The sequence below is a fragment of the Polyodon spathula genome, chromosome 12, assembly GCF_017654505.1.
Source record: "Polyodon spathula isolate WHYD16114869_AA chromosome 12, ASM1765450v1, whole genome shotgun sequence".
Lineage (NCBI taxonomy): Eukaryota > Metazoa > Chordata > Actinopteri > Acipenseriformes > Polyodontidae > Polyodon > Polyodon spathula.
The window spans coordinates 7,846,230-7,863,458 of record NC_054545.1 but is presented as its reverse complement, the minus strand read 5'-3'; the positions used below and the strand labels follow the sequence as shown (position 1 = coordinate 7,863,458).

General features: G+C 36.8%; 1 protein-coding gene across 2 annotated transcripts; it reads left to right on the top strand.

Moving 5' to 3' along the window:
* The first annotated feature begins 907 nt into the window (after positions 1-907).
* LOC121323987 (nuclear exosome regulator NRDE2-like) lies at positions 908-16,025 on the top strand. 2 transcript variants are annotated; one of them, XM_041265352.1, is made up of 14 exons: positions 908-1,035; positions 2,556-2,664; positions 3,142-3,360; positions 4,678-4,818; positions 5,663-6,140; positions 7,771-8,176; positions 10,429-10,562; positions 12,075-12,198; positions 12,401-12,573; positions 12,902-13,288; positions 13,558-14,465; positions 14,851-14,986; positions 15,334-15,405; positions 15,603-16,025. In XM_041265352.1, exons 1-14 carry the CDS (start codon positions 960-962, stop codon positions 15,726-15,728), a joined length of 3,489 nt encoding a protein of 1,162 aa, XP_041121286.1. In that variant the 5' UTR covers positions 908-959; the 3' UTR covers positions 15,729-16,025. The 2 variants fall into 2 exon arrangements, with proteins under 2 accessions (XP_041121286.1, XP_041121285.1); XM_041265351.1 differs by having other exon boundaries at positions 14,848-14,986.
* Positions 16,026-17,229: the final 1,204 nt, after the last annotated feature.

The following is a 17,229-nucleotide window of genomic DNA, read 5'->3' as shown; positions in this document are numbered from 1 at the left end:
CTACCTTAAATGCACTCCACTGAGCAGCAAACAATAGCCATTTCCAATAGGACAATAGGACTAAAAACAGAAAGCAGTAATGAGTTCATTCATTTATAATATATTTATATATATATATATATATATATATATATATATATATATATATATATGTGTGTGTGTATATATATATATATATATATATATATATATATATATATATATATATATATATATATATAGAACTATAGATACTTGACACTAAAACGTTAATCGTGGTACAAACATAGCAAAGTGGGGCAAAACAAAAATGAATTAATTGCTCTTTACTGATTACTGTTTTTAGTCGAACTGCTAAAGATTGGAAAGAGCCGTTTAAATTTAGAAAATGTAATTGCAAAGCAAAAATTAACATATATCATTATAAATTGTTCATGCGCCACCATTCATTGTATAAAGCAGTTGGTAACTTGGATAATAATAGCTGTTGGCGGTCTGGTGTAATTATAGAGATCTCACTACACAACAAGGTTTCAAAGTATTAATATAAGAAGGAAGCTCGTTTATAGTCAACTTGACTGCTATGCAAGTGTAACCAGTCGGTTGTATTGGGACACGCACACTCCTTTGATATTAAATATATTACAAAACATCGTTGTTCTCATCAAATATTTAAATAACACATTTTTTTAACTGCTGTAATTTTACACATACACGCAGAATTCATTAAAATGTATAATTTGTTCTCTGTCATACACCACGTTTTTGTTGATCTATTCATGCATGTAGGATACCTCCTGCATGTACATGCAGCTTTATTTCAGATCGTACGTCTTATGAATTTTAAACAATTCACTAGACTACCAATGTGTAAGTAAAACATCATAAAGAACTACAACTCCCATAGTGTCCCTATCCAGAGGAATTTCAATGACGTTAAAAGTAGTCGACTGTTGATATGTTTAAGTGGCAATTGCTGTATGAGTATGGCACTTTTTCCAGCTTTTGCGGGACTGTCAAGTAATAATAACCTGAAGAATGAAAATTCATCGAAAGGTAACTAAATTGAAGTAAATAGAAAATCGCGATCACCTTAATGTAGTACTGTTTGTGTTGGTCAAATCGGTAGAGCAGCGCATTCGGCGATGTGTTGCTGCTTGAACGAGTGTGTACCAGTTGGATGCACAGTTAGGGATACGGAATAGCCGGGTATTTAATTCCAAACAAGTTACTTAGGCAGAAGGCGAATAATCATATACGATGTATGTGATTCAAGCCACCGAACCCCAGTCACAGTACTGTGAATCCGGAGATATTTTAACGTGAACCCCGAAATAAACTATAGTTAAGAATTTTTCATATACACACGCTGGGTACTCAGGACTGTGCGGACTACCCCGAAGCTGAAAAGCAGCATTTAAAACCGACACATCCAAAACGTTAAGGCGATATTTTTTGACAAGCTACCTAATTAGCGACGGGTACCGATGTTTACTTACCGGTGCATTGCCACATACGCATTATAGCTTTAATAATTCATATCCTATATATGCCATTTATATCCTGCGTCATTTGTGCCAAAATCTAATATTTAACTGACCCCTTTAAGCAGTACCTATTAAGATATGGGTATAGAGATTGATTTAATGTGTTTATTTATTGCCAGACATTATTTTATCATTTTGAGGCTGTAAGCTGTGTTTATAATTTTAATGTGTTTCTGCAAAGGTAAAGACTGGAATTAAAATATTTTACATATATTTAAAGAGACCGTTACAATTTCAGGGTTTATAAAATATATATTTACTAGGCAAGTGAGTGAGGGGAAATGCATTTATGAATTTGTTCAAATAAATATTTTTTAAAAATGTGGGCGAAAATACTGTTTTTATATGAGGTATTAAATGAAATGTACATTAATATATCTGTCTAAAAACAAGTTGTTTTGTGTTATTCCAACTCAGGTGGGTTGCTTGACCCTCGATGTCAATGTCTTGTGACTCTGTAGCCCCTGACAGCCCAAGTTTAAGTACCTTTTAGTTCCTTTTCAGTGTATAAGTTTCTTTTTTTAACATTGTATTTAAAGTCTCTGGTTATCAACCATAAACTGAGGTAAAAACTCACCAACATTTTTTGTTTTCATTTGATTGAAAGGGAAAGAATATTGGAATATCCATCTTGAATTTGAAAGAAATCTATGTAGTTCCTGCACCAACTGTACATAATTTTAAATGTCCTTTTTGAAAAGTGCTGAGCAGGACCATGTGATTGATTAATTAAGTTTCTGGAAGACTAATTGAGAGGAGGTGAAGCTCACAAACCTAGCACACTTTCCCTCAGTATGACAGCAGAGGTTTCTAAGAAAACAAGATTAAAAGTCTGTTACAGAGTATGGAAACCTGTCAGTTTGTTCTGAATGAGATTTCCCATAGACTGCTCTATGGTGCCCTTGAACAATATAAATGACTGTGATATTTTGTTTTGAAATGTGCTGCCGTGAGAGCTGATAAATCCTTGGCTTAAAGAGCTCAGGGAGCTGATTGCGATTGATTTTGCATTCTTCTTTCTTCCCGCAGGGTTGGACTGGCTAAGCAATCAAAGCTTCCGCACTGAGGATGCGTTAACACTGCACCAGCACTGTACCAAGGGGGAGGAACGGGCTGTTCAGAGTTCAGCCGACCCAAGGTACAGCATGCAAACGATACTCGGCAAACATATTTTAAAGACTGCCTGTCTGTAGTGACCCCTCTGAAAAATTGGTTCAGTACATGATACGTTATTATGACATGCTGACTGAGATGAATCTGGTTTTTACATACTTCAAATGTAATTCAGTCTCTGTAAGGCTTAGGAAGCAAATGAAACCAGCACACTCACTTACTGGTTGTCATCAACATATGTATAAAACACATCATATGCAAATGCACAGGTGCTAGGAGTCCACGAAAGATTTGGACAACATTGGTGAAAATTCAAGGCAGTTACCTTGTTCACAATGTAGAGCATGACAGACAGACACAATCAGTGCATGGGTTTATATTTCGAATGAAGACCAAGGTGGCTTGCCTTTTAGTTTTTTGATAACATTTTACAGGAACTACCTACAGATCGAATATTTTCAGTGTTACAACTATCTTTTTTGTTTTTGTTTTTGTTTGTTAGTTTGACTGTTGATCAACCGCCATTGGAAGAACCTAATGAGGATGACTTCCCAAAACCTAAAAAGAAGAAAAAGGACAAAAAGAAGAAGAAACAAAAGAGAAAACACAAGAAGAAAAGCAGAGAGGAGTCAGAGAGCAGCAGATCTGGTTCTGACAATGATTCCCCCAGGGGTCACGCGAGTGAGGCTTCAAGACTTGAGCAAGAAACAGAGAAGCCAAGGTATTGCATTCACTGAGGTCAATTACTGGACAACCTTTAATATTAAAGAGCTTAACATTCTCCTAAAAACATATACGTGTTTAACATTCCCAGTAAATATGGAATGCATAGTTTTGTTAACCGCGGGATGACATCATGCCAAATTTGGCCGAGTGCACTAATGTAGTGTAATATCTCAACTGTCTCCTGGAAAAGAATAAACTGTATTATGACTCATTTCTTTACTGAGGATCTTGTATTTAAAATACATTCTTGTGCCATTTAAAAATTCTGTCAAATAAGAACTAGTCAAGCCCATCCCATTATCCCAGTTAAATGAATGTAGGAATTTTCATTACAAATCTGTACTTGGAACTAGAATGTGTGATGCCTATGCCTAAATGCATTATACATGCTGTGCCTTGGCACCAAATATCCCAGTATTATATTTCAATTAATATTTCTTTCTGTTCAGATTGAAAATGTTTGTTAATGAAGTATGCTTCATTTAACTTGAGACTAACAATTAAAACCCATCCTACTCAGCTGAATTTGACCTATTTTCTTCTGGGAAGTACAAAATACCTGCAGCATCTAAATTTGCTGTCCCACACATGACATTTTATTTTTGTTATGTGAATGGCATCCCTGATGCACAATATGTAAAAGCAACGTATCCCAAGTACGGTTGCATAACAAATAATAAGGCTGGCTGACTATAGCGCTGATAATGTAATTGGCACATGGTATGTGAGGATTGAACTTAGTCATGTTTTTCAAGGAGCATTATTAAAAGCGCAAAGACATTCTGGAGGACAGACTTACCTGCTGATTTCCTCCCCCAGCTAAAGTATTGGGAGGCGGTAATCATCGAGGAATGAACAACACATACCTCTTCCCAACACGGAATTATTTTTTAAATGCACAATATCCTTCCCTCCCCTTCTGGGAGTACTAAAATGTAACAATGTACATTACAAATGTAAGTTAATTAATGTAAATGTTTGAGACAGTACTATTGACGTCTGTGCCTGAGAGAACCTCTTGACATGTCAACGACTGCGACAGTCAGGCTATCTTCAACTTGTCAGTGCAATTCAGTCCTGCTCTGCTGGGAACATGCTGTCAAAGAAGCGTTCCAGCTCTTTGGTGCATCACATAGAAAACTGCCAAGTGTCTGCATTTCTAAGTTAGTGCACAGGATTCTCCTAGACATAATACAAAGCAATTCACTCAGTGAATAGTTATTTTGAAGCTGTTAAATTTCATGTTAATTAGATTTATAAGCTAAAAATATTATGACCCGTCTATTTTTTCTTTCTTTTTTTGTGTTTTAAGGCAGGAGCAAATAAACCTTCAAGGTTGCTTTGTTTGGCTTGATGACCTTCAGACCCCAACAGATCGCCCTTTCTGTGTTGATAAGAAAGCAGACCATGCCAACTGGGAGTATAAATCACTCTATAGAGGAGACATCGCTAGGTAAAGTGTTTTTATATGAAGTGGGATCTAAAAGATGACCTATCGGTTAAATGGGCAGCAGTTATTCAAATGCTGTTTTCTTGTTCTGCCTTTAAATAGGAAAGTGACACTTATTCCCCAGTTTTACTGTCCCTGTAATGCATTGCTTTTTGTCTTTCTGCATGTATAGCAGTACTTCTTTCTACCCATTACCACAGTTTAAAAATAGACACTGGATTAAGACCAAGTGTCAGAGGTGTTTCATTGTATACATCATTGCTTCTATGGTATAGGTCTTGAAAGTTCCCACATCAGTGCTGAAATATTGGCTTATAGAATCTATTTTACTGGTGTAAGTAGAGGTGCATATAAGGTATATGTGATTTAAGAGTGTCAGTGTTTAGATCTGACGCTGTTAAGACAATTAAAGCAGTCTTGTTTAATCACAGTGGTGCAACGTTCACCATTGACATGTTTAAATGAACTCTGCACAGCACACTTGCTTCTTGGAGAACCGATAATGGAGCATGTTCTAGTTTTATCAATAAAAAGCCAAAACATCCCACTGGAAATGTTAATTAAGATTCTGATAATGAATAAGCGGTCTATACTAGATTGTGTTTTTTTTTTTTTTTTTGTTTTTTTTTAACATATCTTGTTCTGCTAAAGAAACATCTGCTCATATGGGTTGTTCCCTATCGCTTTTGCTTTGTTGAAGGAAATGATATGGCAGCAGCACTTCTGAGCATGTTAATGCTTATTGAATGTGGCTCACAATTAGTTAAGCCCCTGTGCTGGCAGGTTAATAGTATCAGCAAAGTAAGCTTTTGTTTAGGTTCAAACTGTTTGGCCTGATTTATTTCAGGTACAGGAGGAAAGGAAACTCCTGCCTGGGCCTAAACCCAAAAAGGCATTTTATAACTTGGTTGGATTCAGCATCGGAGAAGAAAAAGACAGAGAAGAAGCAGGAGCGGTACTTCAGCAAAGCGGGGCGTCTGCTGCTGAGCACAGAGGGGTTCCCAGTGCACCCCGGTGACGTGGGCCCAGGTGCCAAGCAGACGCCTGTCACTAGTGATTTCATGGCAGTCTCTGACTGGAAGGAGGAAGATGTCAGAGGCCCTGCTGCCCCAGCCTGGGTCAATCCCCTGGGGGTTTATGATGCCTCCACCACCCTCTGGCTTCAGGGAAAGGGTCAGCCAGAGCCTGAGAACCAGCAGGCCAGGCCAGCGGGGGCGGCTGGGAATGTAAACACTGCGATGATCAGTAAAGTGGAAGAATTCAACAGGAAGCTAAGAGAAAACCCAGAGGATGCCAAAACTTGGATGGAGTTTGTAAACTTTCAGGTACAAAGTCATGAGAGGAATATATTTTATTTATTTATAACATGTAAAAGAGCATTCTTAAAACCTGCTGGAACACCAGTGCCAGTTCTTCCTTTAGATTAGCTGTCTCTTTGTGGCATTTGGGTAGAAAGAATAACTTCTGCATACCTGATATATTTTAAAATGTTTTCTAATTTCATAAAATTATACCAAAGTATAATAAGAAAAATAAGGACTTATTTTTTTTGTTGATCTGTACAGTTTGTTTCTGTTTAGCAGTATATTATTGAAGGTGGTTTAACATTGAACATTATTAAATTAGATTTTGAGAAAATTGTTTAAGGATTGTAAAGTTGTTATAGAGTTTATTAGTTCCTAATTAGTATAGCAATGAATGTAGCAGCCAAAAAATTTGTCTACTTGACTGCTACTTATAGTTTTACCATGGTTTATTAATTCCTTTACACAGTAAACTGAGAATTTATATTTATCCCTGCTTTACTTGTTAAATTGAGTAAAAGTCTTTTGAGACAAACTAAATGTATTGCAATTTTAAACCCTCAGTTTGCCTGCCTGTTTAACTAACATAAATAGTACAGCTTGAAAAAAAACAACACTTTAATTAACATTAAGAGACAATCAATTCCCATAATGCACTATGTATGTCCAACAGTCCAGCAGGAACATAATCAATTGCTGCCATCACTCCCCAGTTCCTGTCTTGATCTGGAAAGTTTATTCCAAATTCAACTTCATGATGAGGACTGCAACTCTAGCATGCATTTATTAATAAAAACAGTTTAATTACAAAGGCAGGCTTCAGCTAAGGGACAGTTGCATCCTCAAATAGGCTTTGCGAGAATCCTGCGGTTCAAAACAGCCCCGGTTTTAAATGTGAAGCTCCATGATTCAATGCCAGGGGATTTTGATACTGTACTGTGTCCTGTCTGATATGATTCGTCTTACAATAGTTGTGGGATTATTTTTTGGTTTTGGAAATGTCAATACACACAGCACAGACAATCGCTGATTTTTCTTTCGGGGTTTATCTATAACTTGATTTTACTCTTGAATCATAAATTCATGAACATTTTCTTCTGTGACATTTTACAAAACAAAACCTTCAAAATGCCTTCAGTATTTTATATCGAGTTTTATTTGTTTCAAAGGAGAATGATAGCTGTTGTACTTGATTATCAGAAATGTGGATAGATTTAATCAGACAATGTAAGTCCATAAATACAGAGATACTGTGTCACTAAGTTTGAACCATTTTGTGTCAGTAACTTTATAATGCTGATGCTGCCATAGTATGAAACAAAAATGTCACTCAGTCGGAGTTAGTGTCTTTACAGAGTTGGTTTACAGCTGTGTAATACGATTTGTTTTACACATTCAGTAAAAGTGAACAATTTCACTGCCATGTTGTTTTAACCTCTGATCATATTAATGATGCAGATCTATTTGACAAATTTCCGTCCCCTTTACATTAGGCTCTGGGGTGTTTCGTTTTTGTTCACAAAAACAAATTTCTATTTTTTTCAGTAGCAATAATAGCTTTGTTACACAAGTTGTCCACGCACTGTATATGAATCGTATCGTTTCTTAAGTACTTGGGTTAACACTTTTTTAATTTTGATCCTGTAATTAGGATGAACTAATGACAGGACCCAGTCCTTTCACCATGAGTGAGAGGGAATCAGAAAAGCGGAAGACATCCCTCAAGGTGACTCTTGAGAAGAAAATCGCCATTTTAGAGAGAGCCATTGAAAGCAACCCTAGCAGTGTGAAGCTGAAGTTAGCCAGGCTGGAGCTGTGCAAGGAACTGTGGGAACCCTCTACAGTGCTCAAAGAGTGGAAGAAGCTGGTCTTTCTGCATCCAAATAACACAGAGCTGTGGAAGAAGTACCTTCTATTCTGTCAAAGTCAGTTTAGCACCTTCTCAGTGTTAAAAGTCAATAATATTTATGGAAAGTGCCTTACTACCTTAGCTGCAGTTCACGATGGCTGTATGTTGTCCCACCCTGCACTGCCTGGTACAGAGGAAGCCATACTAGGTAAGAATCTATCTAAGAATATATCAACGTGAACAAAAAAAAAAGCATTTACATGTACAGCACCTAATGTGTAGATTAAAATTCCTTAGTTGTAAAGGGTCTTGTGCTTAGCTCCCAAGTAAACCAATATATGTGGCAGCTAAAAAACATTGTGAAATAGTTGGGTCTTGAATAGTGGAGGCAATTACTGCACACTTGAAAATAAGATGCATATCATCAATTAAAAATCTGCATCCGAAAAATGGTTTTATTGATTCAATAATATTTCCTTAATATTTAATTTCCTTCATGTTTAATATCTTATCGTGTTATCTCTGTTGTGTTTTGTATTTTTGTTTCTGCTTAGGTCTTTATCCACCTGGCACACTGACTAATCTGCTCACTTCAGGGCTTTGTTTTAGTGGTTGAATATTAGTAAGTAAGCTGGTAAAATAGTGATCTAATAAGAAACAACAATAGAGACTGATGGAGAACACGCTTAAATGGATATAAAGCAGATGAGACATTATTAAGAAAATGTAGATGATGTTAAAGCAATTGTATCAAACAAAATAATTCCATAAATCGTCAATCGTAGCCATTTTGCAGTTCCTTTAGCTACACAGGACTAAAATGTGCTGTTTTAAAATGTACACATTATAGTACAAATGTGTTTTTATTTTTAAACATGACTTCTGGAGCTGCTTTAAGAAAGAAAGCTTTCCGTTTTAAAGCCTTATTCTTGGGTTATCAGTTTGCACTGACTGGATCATCTAACCTCAGCAACGTTTTGAAAGCCTGTCAGTGAATAGGGGAAGCAGTTGATTGATTATTGACGGGAAATAATCCAGTAAAGGGACGGGGACAATTTCATTCACGTGAAATGACCCAGGAAGTACAAGACCATCTGAAAGCATGGTTTGTGAACAGAGTTTTGTCTAACGTAGTGTAGTACCAGACATCAAGTGTTGAAATGAAAATCCATGTTTTCTATAATGTGTTTTATTTAATTTTTTTCCAAAACTGCCCATTTGAGACCTATAAAATGAATAGGTGGGCAAGGTGGAGAAATTATATGGAATTATTGTGTTAGCTACAATTGCTTTAAATATCCATTTAATGTGAGGCAAAAGCACTAACTATGCATTTCATATAATGTGGAAAATCTATTGTTTTGGGATCCTTTTATGTTTTGCAAGAAGTCTGATACGAAGTCCATTATGCACAAGTGCTATAATAAATTGGGTGAGACTTTAACCTGTACATAGACCATGTTAAAAGGAAGCCTCTTGGGTCTAGTTACCATTGGCACTTGTCATTTTGTCAGGGTACACTGTATATTGAATTGTTTGCTGTACTATTTCATGTTTTGAATACCAATTATTAATGAGCGCTCAAGGAATGAGAAGATGCAGGGGTTTATGATGTAAGTAATGTGTTTTATTGTGTTCAGGAAGCTGAGAATAATTCTGCTTTTGAAGCAAAGAGTGGGTAACGGTTTTAGGTTGATTGCAGAACAGAATGGTGCTGACAATGTTACTGATCCATGCAATGACTGAAGGTGGATCACCAGAGCCTTAGGCTGAAGGAATGGCCCTGCAAATTCAAGTAATAATGCCTTTGGAACTAGCGCAAAGTATCCACATCCATTAACAGAATTAAACTATCAATCAAAAAAAAGTCAGGTTTCAATTCTGCCAAAAAAAAAGAAGGGTAGCTACAGGGGTGCTGGAACTACGGGTGCTGAGGGTGCGGCACCCCCTGGATTGAAGTGCTGTGCACCTGCTTCCATCATATACAGGGGTTACAGTTTTCTTCATTGGCTTTCAGCACCCCCACTATAAGAAATACCACTGTTATCAGAAATATCAATAGATTTAATATAGCATTTAATATACTACTTATTCTGTCATGACAGTTTAGCAGTGTGTGTGTGTGTGTGTGTGTATATACACACACACACTGTATTTGAATGTTGTTAACAGATGCCACCTAGTGTTCCAGATAGATATTGACTAAAGTAAAAGAAGGAAAACAGTATACTGAGTCGGTTCTTTAATGTGTCATTAAAAAGTTTTTTTTCTATTACAGGATAACTTTCATTTAACAGAAACATAAGCAGGATTATTTCCTGAATTGCTACATACAGAAATGATGCTTTATTTAACTAAAACAAGCAGTAGGGTATTTCATATACAATAAGTAGTTTAATTCACAGGTGAGATACCTTCTTCTGCATGAAAAGTTTTTTTTTTTTTTTTTTTTTTTTAAAGAAATATTTCTTCAGCAGTGCCACTTCCTGAGACAAGCTGGCCACTCAGAGAAAGTGATTTCACTCTTTCAGGCTGTCCTCGACTTTACTTTCTTTAAACCAGATAGCGTGAAAGATCTGCCGACCAGAGAGCAGGTAAACACATTCCTTATACATTCATTCAAGTCTCTCCTTTGCATTTACTAGGAATTCCAATCTGCTTCTTTTCCACATAATTATCCATACAGATATTGTTCACAGTTTATACCTAGTTTTAAACACTTCCTTTGTTCTACTGTGTACTTATATAATGTATGTACTTTCACTTACAGTAGGTCCAGTGGTGACTAACGGCACACTTAACTATATATATATCTCTGAAAAAATATATTAATAATAACATTAATAAATCTTTTTTTTTTTTAAAGTGCACTAACTATTTTTGACAAATTAGTAGTTGGTCCACCCCTACTGAGTTCCCTTGACAATGTGAGTATTTGAGTTGCTTCTAGCTAGAGAAGCTATAATCTAGTTGATGTCTACTTTACACTGGAAAATATGCAAGGCCTTTTGAATGCTTCACTGATTTAATGTGGTTGTTTAAAACCTGGGCTGTTTTCTTACAGCATACAACTATACCTCAAGCCTATTCTAGTCCCTGCTGAATGTGGAGTCAAAGAGCTCTATAGCAAAGATTTGATCTTCATTTTTAAGCAGCTGAACAATAGATACAAGGAAACTAACACAATCAGCCTTTTTGAATTAACACACAAGGCAGCCTGGAGAAGTTACTGAGATTGTATTAGCCTTTTATAGAACAAGTAAGACCATGAAGTTGTTATACTATCATACTTGAACAGATACAAGTATTGTATATCTGGTTTAAAAAAAAAAAAAAAAAGTACATTTAATAAAGCACAACACAAACACAACTTAATGTGCCCTTTTGAAGGTTGTGTGTTCATATTCTTTCTCTTGGGGCCTTTCTGGTTTCGAATTACATGGTGTGATCTTGCATATTCTGTCCTGTAATGAATGAATATTTTTCTAGTTTGCATGCGGCAGATATTATTATTGTCCATTGAAGTTGACCTTTATAAGCCTTAGAACTTTTTGTATCAATTGCACGTTTCAATTGAGGACTTCAGTGCAGCCCTTGGGACCGTGGAAATTAGACTTGTAGCTTCAGAGTGTAATTACTGTAATTTAAACATCACTGGAATAAAAAAACATACCCGTGCAAAACTGTTCCATAGTATAATGCACTCTTCTGGAGAGAAGTGTTTGATATTTCACAGTATTTTTTACCTCCTTTTTAATGGCCTCCCGAGTGAGAGCTGGGATTATGGGAGTGAATTCCTTAGGCTAAACAACAGACTATATTTACCACAGGAAGTGTTATGGTAACGGGGAAATTTCTTTTCTACAGTATGTTGCTTGGAAAATGTAGATCCTCACGTAAAAAAAGCACAAAAATATATTCGGCATGATCTGTGATAATGTTGCTAATGTTGATGTAAGAAAATGGATAGTAAAGCCTTGGTTTTGACTCCTTTGTTATCTGATTTAATTAGGGTTCTGAACAGTCAGAATGTTGTTTCGTTGCAGCTAAGCTACTGCAGTATCTATGCTTCTACCGTGATGGTATTTTTTGTTCTTTGTGAACAGGTTGAATTTTTGGAGCCGTTCTGGGACAGCGGGGAGCCCCGCTTTGGGGAGAGAGGAGCTCGAGGCTGGCAAGCCTGGATGCACCAGCAGGAGAGGGGGGGCTGGCTGATACCAAACGAACAAGGTAGGGGACGTTATAAGGATTTTATATATGTACATCACGTTTTACCAACTAACATTTCCAACAAATAACTAGGAATTGTGTTTATCCTACGATACTTCTAATGCCTATTGCTAGTTTTTTTTTTTTTTAAGTTTTTTTTTAAAATTTTATTTAATATGCTATCCAAAAACATTGGTATGACTGGTTTGTTTTCTGTTGATAGATGATGAAGATGAAGATATTGAAGATGATACTGAAGTGAAGGATAAGACTTTGCCAAAGTGGCGTATTTGGCTAGATGTTGAGGCCTCACGGGAGACAAAGAACTGGTTGCCATGGAGACCTGACAAATCAAAGGGTCAGTCAGAGGAAGACTGTGAGGACCCTGATAGACAGGTACATTTTGCCATATTTGATTATGAGATACATATATAGTGTAGGTCTAGTGTATTACATAGTCCCCTTTTCAACTATGTGGTATTGATTGTAAGCTTTTTTATGATGCATAACTTTGTTTGCCTTACAGTATCGTTAGCAGAAACAAGAAACCAGTAAAAAAATATTTAATTTTTCACTATTACAAAAGTGATAGCACCACGAGCTACATACCTTAAAATGTGTTCCCGGTAAATACTAAATAACAAACCTTCTATAATATCAAACCTGTTATTTCTAAATGTTTTTTTTTTTTTTTTTTTACAACAAAAATATTTCCTTTTCACAGGTTTTGTTTGATGATATCGGCCCCTCCATGATTAGAATTTTAAAACCAGAGCTCAGGTTTCAGCTGATGTCTTCCTTGCTGCAATTCCTGGGGATTCCGTCTGGATGCAGTTGTTCTGGTCCGGACTGGAGTATAACACTGGACGAGTGGTCTGTGTTTGACAGTGGACTGGCAACAGAAAGGCCTTTGACTTCACTGGACCTTCAGAGCTCTGGGGTGAACTGCATCGGGCACATGACCACTCTCCACAGTGTGAAAAGGAAGATCGGTCACTGTAAAGACGGGGAGGAATTCATACAGAATGTCTTCCATCAGGCATTGCCACTGTTCTCTAAAGAGGAAAAGTCTCTTCTCTCCCTCTATTGGCTCCAGTATGAGAAATTAAAGGTATTTTAGCTTCTAAAACCTCTTTAGAAAATTTTGCAATAGGAAGACCTAACATAACAGCTGTTCCAGGATCTCCATTACTGTTTTCATTGTTTTATTAGAGTTGCATTCAAATCATTGTGAGTTGCTGCTTGTCTGCGTCAAAAGTTCTAGCTTGATAGGAATTGATAATATAGTAAATTCCTATTGTTGATATGATGAAACTGGTGTTGATTCTCACCCTTATTCTAGTTTTTTTTTTAACTTGCCTCTCTATAATTGCCCTATAGGTTCTCCATTATCTTGAAAACAAAAACAAGAAGAAACTGAAATCTCAAGGGAAGAAAAGTAAGAAACTGGCCAAAAATCTCCTGAAAGAGGCTGAAAACCGGAACAACCTGGCTCTCTGGAAAGAGTATGCTCATCTTGAATGGTTGCTTGGGAACCTCGAAGACTCCAGAAAAGTGTTTGACACTGCCATTGCACTGGCCACAGGTCAAGGACTTGAGAATCCTGTACTGTGCAGTCTGTGCTTGCTGTACACACAGTTAGAATTGGAAGCCATGGAGGATGCTGTTGGGGGGGCTGCAGCTTCTCGGGCAGTTCATATTTTAACAAAACTTGCAGAGTGTGGACCGTACTCCGCCTATAAAGGACAAGTGTCTCCTGTTAATATCCTGAAAGCCCGGAAAGCTTATGAATGTGCATTCCTAGGCTGTTTAACAGAAAGCAGTCTGCTGTGTGAATCCACGGTGAGGGCAGATGTAGCAGCCTGTTTTGCTCTATTTCAGTATCTAACAGTGGGTATTGAGGCAGCTGACAGAGTTTATATGCAGGCTATTGAGAAAACTTCTGAGCTTTTCTCACATAAAAAGACAGAGATTACCAGTATGTGGACTCAGCCTACAGGGCTGGAAACACTTACTCTGATGCGCTCCATGCTGCTCAGGTATCACATGAAGGCCAATGTGTACCCATTAGGCCCTCTTCGAGAAACACTTACCAGTGCTTTGAAGCTGTTTCCTGGCAACCACCGCCTTTGGAGGCTCTATGTGCAAACGGAAAACAAGTACCATAACGCCAGCCGAGCTAGGAGGTTTTTTGACAGTGTCACAAGAAGCACTGAAATGATTACTCCCCGATTGTTTGCCATATATGCAGAACAGAAGAGAAAAGAACTGGTAGATTCTGTTCAAAGGTAAGAATTAAAGAAATAAACACATCAAAAATATTCTTCATAGGGTGGATCTTTTTTTTTTTTTTCCCCAGTTGTGCTTTAGGTGAACCATGAAGCATTTTAGAATCTCATTCTAAAAAGTTTAGCGTAATGAGATCATGATAAATTACAGATAAGTCTTTAAACACGAAGAGACAACATATACAATATAGGGCCTACAGTGACCTATCAGTATTTACAATTTTCCTTTTCACATACAGGCAATGAATTAGCTTACAACACAGAACCCAATATGATTAAATGTTGTGCTTGTTGGAAGTAGTTCAGTAAGGAAAGGCTTGCCAGTCTCTGATCATTGCTAAGCCTATATGAACCATTCTAGTCATGCTATTGTTTGTTTTAGTAGGGTGGATGTTGGAGTTTGTTCTACTATACCAGAAAGCGGACTGAGCAACCGGATAAGGCTGTTGTTTGAACATGCTGTGCAGAGCGACAGTGGAGCGCACTGTCCCTTACTGTGGAGAATGTACTTGCACTTTCTGGTAAGAGAAAACATTGGGACTTTCTTTCATTAAACCAATTTCAAAACAAGTATACTGAATACACAATACATTACCTAATGATTATCACCACACATATCTCAAGGGCACTTCAAAATATTGAATCCCCTGCAGTAACTGTGTAAGTACGATCTAACCAAATTATTCAAGGCAGCTTTTTTGTGAAATGTGTCAGCTTTGCCTACTTTAGCATGGAATATTGAAATTCTATTTAAAGTCAATCCAGAAAATCATCTTGCCTGCTTTATTGAATGTTTGCAGGTTGATTTTGTTCCCAACAGGAACTTTGTTTTGATAACCACTCCCTGTGTTGTTTTTTTTTTCTATAGGTGTCCCAAGGAAACAGAGAGAGGAGCAGGGGAGCATTTTACAAAGCTCTCCAGGACTGCCCCTGGGTAAAGGTAAGGAATCTGGATAGAGGAGGGAGTTTATTCATCAATCAAGCCATTCCCAGCATCTTCACATTCAACCTTTTGTTATACACAGGAGACTCACTGTAACATTATTTTTGCATTATTCTTTATTTAATAGGTAGGTTTTTTCAGTTAATTTTCCAATATTCATTCCTCGTTGGTAAAAGCATGTCGTCTTTCAACAGGGTCTGTATATGGATGCAATAGAATATTTCCCAGATCACATGCAGGAGATTATGGATCTAATGACCGAGAAAGAATTGAGAGTGAGAGTGCCATTGGAAGAAGTGGACATTCTCCTTGAAGACTGAACACAGAAGACTGGGCAGAACACGGGGACTTCATCATGAATCTGCTGGGGAGAACTGGTATATCAGTGTTTGGGTGATTACTAAAAGACTGTATCATATAATACTAAACATTTAGTTGTGCTTGTAAGATAGAGCATCACCAAAATCACTCTCTGAGCTTTATTTAAGGGAACAGACCTGTCCGAAAAGTCAGATTGATTACTATGCAATAACAACAGATTGAAGAAATTATTATAACGTTTGTACACCTGTTTTTGTGTGTTAAAATATGGTACAGTTTAAATATGGTAAATATTATTGAACATATACTTTTTTTTAATACATTATTTTGTATAATATGTACTGAATGTAATGGTACTATTTGTTATTAAATACTGTTGAAAAAAGGTTGTTTGTCTCAGAGTGGTTTCCTTAAAATGTTTCAGACAGCTTGCCATCCGCTTCTATCTGACGGTTCTATCAAGGGATCCTCATCCTTCAAACCGGTACCAGAGACAATGACCGCCTTGGTGTCCACCTGTAACAGACATGCCAAGAGAGTGCCAAACTTTCACATTTAACACCAGCTTGTAAAGACGTGTTTGTTTTTTTTATGCTTATACTCGGCTACCTTGCAGCTTTTACTCTTCTGTGTTTACCTGTTGCTGGGAAGGCAAGTAATTAGAGGCCAATGCAAATCACTAAAGCTATTTCAAGCGGGTACATTGCCCCAAGGCTTGAGGTATTTTAGCATCAAGCTCCCTGTGTGAATAATTCAACTTTAAGATATAATGACAAACTAAAGTGTTAATTGACCAGAGCTGACTGGTTTAAGATAACCTACTGCAGAGTGTAAAGGTGAGTCTTTCTGAAAATTGGGGACTCTCTTCTAATTTAGTAGTGCTGGATTTAGTAAAAGAAGCCCTGCAGAGATGAAGCTGAAAACACTCTTTATTATTTCTGTGTTGATCTTTCAAAGTACAGTTGCTGTGTCTGCAGTGCCAGGTGAGTCTGTCAAGAGTTCTGCAATGTTAAAACATTACTGAATTTAATAAAAAGTGTACGTGAAAGTACAGCTCTAGAATGTTTCCAAGATTAGAAATGGTGGCCCAGTGCTGTTACATGCTGGTACATTCTTTCATTTTTTTTTTTTTTTTTTTTTTTACTGATGCTGTAATCTGATTTTTGTGGTATTGCAATGCACTTTTGCATTTTTTTTTTATAGTTATTGTATTTAACACTGCCAGTAAATGATTGGGTAAAATGCACTGGAATATCTTTTTAGTTGATGTGTGAAAACTGAAATTAGTTTCAGTTCATGAATGCTCTATTGAAATGCTTCTGGTTTGTCATAGCATTCGATAAGTTCCTGTGAGTATTACTAAAACACCTTTTTATGTTTGTGTAGGAATCTTGAATAAAAATGTGTTTTTCTTATTTTAAATATTATTCCAGGTTATCCGATTCAGATACTCTAAAACTGTGAAGGGGTGATTTTAAAGTTAATTGCTTAAAGAGAAAT